Here is a 5,534-nt window from a genome sequence, read left to right as displayed (position 1 = left end):
CCCCCTCCCCCATACTATTTTTTGGTTTTTTTTTTTTTTTTTTTTTTTTTCTCTCCCCCTCTTTTTTTTTTTTTTTTTTTTTTTTTTTTTTTTACAGATGGATGGGTATACGTGTGTGCTAGAGTCAAAACGTGATTAGAAAGTAAAATGAAATCATGTTTTCTAATGCAGAAACTGACAGGCAATATAATGTCTGGCTGTGTTTACAAATTAGCACCAGGGCTGCTGAGATACAAGATTTCGCAATCGTTACCAAACACAGGCATTACCATTTAAAAAACTATTACTTCCTTCTCTAGTCTTTGTCCAACAATAATACTGATTCGAACATTTTCCATTCTGTCTTGGATTTATGCTCCTGTTAATTGTGCCTGATCGCAATGATTCCGGGTGGATGGTACTAAGTTGCTTTATTACAGGTTTTATTATACTCAATGCTCTCATTTGTAACTTGCCTAAAGTGCTTCTGGATTTAAGTATAATTAAATTGAGAAATGTTCAGAAATGACTACTGCTGCAGTTCTTGTGTTTTAACTATATGGGGAAATATGATCCCTTTATGCACGCACCCTCAACCCATAAAGTAAATGTAGTGTGGCATAATACTTTTATTTGTGTTATTTCTAGACCTTGTCCATACAGGGAAGACTGTTAAGTTTAAAACCCCACTGAGATATTAATGATTAAATAATTTTCACCATCAATTTGATTTTCTTAAATATTTAGCAGTCATTCTTATTAAAGGTTAACTGTTGCAGCAATGGGAAAATTGAAAACAACCCTTTTCCTGACCCAAATTCCTTTGAAAGAATTTTTTTCTTAATAGGTGGGGGAGGGTGGGGGGAAGAGCTGCAACCGAGTTTCCTTGCTTTTATATGATCTTTTGGTTAATTTCTCCTACTGACTAATTTCACCACAAAGAGTGACTATACAGGTGCTAAGAATTCACACCAGCCACTTTGGAATTTCTGCAAAGGAGAGCAATCCTAATTCACAGTAATTCCAAAAGGTTGCAATGCATTTTGCAATTCAAATATTTCCACAGAGCAGGCTAGGAAAAGGATTCAGAGGCTCTTTGGGAAGGGGAACTAAAATGATCATAACTTCCAGGTTGGTTTTTTAATTGCGCTTTTCTCAACTATTGCTTCTCTCATTTTACTTCCCAAGAAATGTACCGTTTAGTATCAGTCTCCAAAAACATTTATGAGCACAGACAAACGCACACCATGCTTACTAAATCCCACAGTGGATCAAGTGCCTACTTTGTTGCTTTCCATGCAAGGCTGCTCAACATAACCAACAAATTTCAGTGATTAACTGGGCCAAGTGAGAGCTGTAATAAATTTTCTATTTTCCTATGTAACTTAAATAATGTTTTAAATTCACCAAGCAAGCAGGTAAGTTCATCTGACCATTTTCTTTGCAATCTAATGCAGTAATCATTAAACTGTCAACGGACATATTGCTGCAATATTTGATGCACTAATTTGAAATAGCATTTTAGTAAAAATCACATCCAGATACATTTCCTCTCCAAAGAAAAGTAGCATTAACAGAGCCTTTACAGCTTTAATAAAATTATTGGCTCATTCTAATTCCATTTCAGGAAGGTTGTGAGGAAACCATAAATACGTAGAATTGAAACAGAGATGCTGGTTTAAATTTAATTTCAGAAAGTACTTTCAAATTATCAATAGGTTTACATTGTAAATAGTAAATGTGCTAATACCATGCTTATTCAGAAATCATTTTAAACTGCATTTATCGATAACTGAATCAGAACTCAAATAATGTATTGCCCAATAGTCTCAAAACATTTAATTTAATATGGGGTGTAGCAGGTTCTGATAGGCGCTGGGAACCCAGCTAATGATTTATGAGGTCAGCACTTAGCACCCCTAGGAGGAGAAGGAGGCTGCATTTTAATGTCCCCTGCTCCGATTTGCTACTTACTATTCTTTAATCAGGGTAGGGTACACACATAACTTTTAGTTATCACCAGTGCTTATAAAACCCGGCAAAAATGATTTTCTTAGGGTGTCGTTTACACTTTATGTTAAACTCCCGGGGCATTTAATGAGCTCTTCTGGTCGGATTTAACGTCTTTTTCAGGACAGACAGAAATCCCCACGCCAGACGCAGCGGTGGCATTAGATCCTCTCCCAATCGAAACAGTTTACTGTCGTGGAGAGGGGCAGATATTGTTAATGGTGACATTCGTCTGATTTATTTCTGTGTTGGTGGAAATGGTAACGCAGGCATTGTTTGCAGGAGCTCCAGGAACCTTTGTTCTAGGCTATAGAACTCTCAACTACTTTTTTTAAATTTTTTTAATTCGGTCGTTGCCGTGGGTTCTCAAAGCGTCCGCCCCCAAAAAATAATACGAAATTTTGGAAAAGTAAACGCCATCGCGGGAACCTCAGGCCCACCCGCCGCACGTCCCGATTATCTTCTCTGGGGGTGGGTGAGCAGGGGCTGCGGTCCCCTCTCGCGCCCCCCCCCGCGCGGCCTCTTACCGGGACGTCCTCGATGGCGTGAGGTAAGGAGTGGATCGGGAGGTCTCCGAGTCCTGAGCTAAGCCCGTGTGGGCCGTGCAGGAGGTCTTCGTGCCGCCGGTAGTCCCTGCGAGGATCCAGGCCCGAAAGCTGGTGGGGCAGCCCCCGGTGCGTGTGCAGGAGCCCAGACTCCTGGCTCTGCCTCTGGCCGGGCCAGCCCGGGTGCTGCGGCTGCGGCTGGGCGTGCAGGGGGTTCAGGCTGTAGGGGTCGTTGACGTGGGAGTAAGGATCTTGCGACTGGGGGTAGATAGGCTGGTAGGGCGGGGGGAAGTAGGGGGGCTGGAAGTCGGCATTGGGGGTGTGGGACAGCGGCGGGGCGCTCGTGTAGGGAGATTGACCTACAGTGCCCAGCTGGGGCAACCGTGCCGTCCCGTTGCTGGTGCCGTCGTGACGGTCCTACAAGAGGGAGAGAGAGGGGAATGGGAAAGAACGAGAAATCAGGCGTCGAGTTACAGCTGTCCACTCTAAATCCACTCCGCAAGACTGCGTGGGGAACCGCTCACTCCCACGGGCAGGCCGCCGAGAGAAATGGGCTCCAACTTGTTCATTTCGGAAAATACCCCAGAAGTGAGGCGGGCTCTTTCCAAAACGCAGGGAATTAGATGGTGCAAATGTGGGGGCACAGGAGGCCCTGCTTAGGCGTTTCTTTCATAGTGGCGGGCGGGGCAGACAGAAAAAGGCCTCCCAGAATACACTCCGTTTAGCTGCAGCGTGAAACCTCCCTTAAGCAAAATGAAAATTCCTGCTAAATATTAAACAGCAGAAGCGGCCTTTCCTTTTTCCCCCGGATTTGAACCTGCCTGCCACTGCGTTATTGTTTACACCCTGTTCATTTATTTGGAGGAAAAAAAAAAAAATCACACACGTTCAAAGACCATTACCATTTCATGACTATTTAAATAGAAACATCGCATACAGGGGCTGCAACCAAAGCACACGTTTAAATTACCAGCTTAAAGAAGGTTTTAACTGCAGGATGGGGGTCTGTCTTTTCCGCTTCCTCAGTTGGGAGCCTTTTTCTCGACAGGGTCGATTTTAGGATACGGATGGGGGAAACGGGGACGTCAAGTCAAGGTTTAAAATAGAAAGATTCAGCCTTGTTGGGCTTAAAAGAGAGAGGTGTACCCCGGGGCGGAGGCTCCCGCCCCTTGCACCCCAGCCCCAAAGGGCAGAAGACACGCCTGACTTTATGTCCCTGTATTGCAATTCGCTTGCAAAACAGGCGAACAGAGTTGATTCCAGGGAGTGCGAACCCTCGGAGGTTGAGCCCCGGGCTCCGAGGGTAGGGGGCACACCGGGCCGCGTTCTTCCTGCAGATGGATTAAGCACCAAAGGTTGAGAACACCTCGGGAACAAGTGAATACGCGAGGAAATAACGATGAACGTGGTGAGGAACACGCCTGGGGAAGTAGCGGCGAGGTAGGACTGCGCGCCGGGAGAGGTCGAGCAGGAGGGAGGGGGTAATGCATTCGATTTAAGAATGAAAAAAGCGAGAGAAAGGAGGAAAGAGAGAAATGCAAATGGAAAGGTGGGGGGGGGGGTGCCCTGAAGGAAACCTGGGCGCGAAACCCGAGGTTGCGGGCAGCCCCGCCACACCCGGTTTCCAGAACAGAATTCCTAAGGAAAACAGGGATGGGGGTGGGGATGGGACTCACCATAGCTGAAAAACTGTGAACTAACATCTGCGAAGAGTCTGGGGTAACGAGTCAGGGTGGAAAAAAACAAGCAAGCCTGGAGAGCCCGGCTGCCCCGCCGCCCGAGCGCGCCCCACACAAAAGGCGCCGAGAGCCCCGCGCCACCCAGGACTCCGGTCACGGCGCAGACGCTCCCGCGAGCGCTGGAGCCCCGCTCTGGTCCATCCGAACTTGAACCACCGATTGGAGCGGCGCCTTCAGCTGGTCGAGCCCACGGTCTCTATCCTGCCGCGAGCGGTTAGGATTCAAAGTTCCTTAAAAAATGAAAAAAAAAAAAAAAAAAAAACCCAAAAGAGGAAAAAGAAAAAAAAAAAAGTGTGTGTGTGTCTGTGTGTATGTGCGTGTTCCTTAATCCGTGTCTCCCCTCTTTTCTTAGCGGCGGCTTCGCTTGAGCTTCTAATAACCGCGCTGGGCAGCGTTCCTGGAGCCTCCTAATAGCAGATATTCATGACTATTAATATTACACGAATACTTAATAAGGGAAGAATGCCTGGAAATCGAGCGTGAAGCGGAGAGGCAACTCGCGCCGGAGCCGGCTCTCAATGCAGTCCATTGACGGGAGCCTCAGTGTAGCAAATCGGAGGTGGGGAGAGGGAGCGCGAGAGACAAAAAGCGGGCGAGAGAGGGAGCGGGCGAGCGCGCGGGGGGCCGCGGCGCGGCGTCTGGCGAATCACAGGGAAGGGGCAACATTTTAAAAGGTTGCAGGGCATGCAAAAGTGAAAGAGAAAGAGGGAGAGAGGGAAACCGAGGGAGAGAGCGCAGAGAGGGAGAATGTGTCTGCGTGCGTGTGTGAGAAAGAAAGTGTGGGTGAGAGAGGGGAGCCCGGAGTGGGGAGAGGGGAGGGAGGAAAGGAGGGAGAGCCCGGGAGGAGGAAGGGAGGGAAAGAGGGAGGGAGGGAAGGAGGGGGAGGGGGCCGAGCCGGAGCGCACGGAGGGGGAGGCCGCGGGGGAGGAGGAGGGAGCGGGGGGGGGGGGGAGAGGAAGCGAGCGAGGACAATCAGACCTAAAAGGCTGGGGCAGACCTCGGGATACCGTGGGGGCCGCGCGTCGCGGGCCGGAGCTGCCGGGGACCGCGTCCGGGCATTCATCGGGCTCTCGGCACGGGAGGTGCTGCCCGGCCCTCTCCGGCCGCGGGCTCCTCCGCTCCGCAGCCGGGCCTGGGACTCGGGGTTCGGCCGCCCGCCGCCGCGCCGCTGCTCCATGGATGGCCCGGCGCCCCGCCCGGGACCGGCCGGCCCGCTCCACCACCGGCCCTCGCCTCGGCCGCCGCTCGAGCTCCCCTCGGA

General features: G+C 49.6%; 1 protein-coding gene across 6 annotated transcripts in view; it reads right to left on the bottom strand.

Moving 5' to 3' along the window:
* TFAP2A (transcription factor AP-2 alpha) overlaps positions 1 to 5,534 on the bottom strand; it is a 28,435-nt gene that overhangs the window by 10,783 nt on the left and 12,118 nt on the right. For 4 of the 6 annotated variants that reach the window (XM_040460742.1, XM_040460744.1, XM_040460746.1 and 1 more), the window contains exon 2: positions 2,517 to 2,951. In XM_040460742.1, the coding sequence (XP_040316676.1) occupies positions 2,517 to 2,951 (435 nt within the window). Of the gene's footprint in view, positions 1 to 2,516; positions 2,952 to 4,210; positions 5,104 to 5,270; positions 5,476 to 5,534 lie in introns of those variants that run through there. The other 2 variants (XM_040460743.1, XM_040460747.1) reach the window with 2 other exon arrangements.

Source organism: Herpailurus yagouaroundi, unplaced genomic scaffold, assembly GCF_014898765.1.
Source record: "Herpailurus yagouaroundi ecotype Mexico unplaced genomic scaffold, PumYag 250, whole genome shotgun sequence".
NCBI lineage: Eukaryota > Metazoa > Chordata > Mammalia > Carnivora > Felidae > Herpailurus > Herpailurus yagouaroundi.
This window is presented reverse-complemented; position numbering and strand designations above follow the sequence as displayed.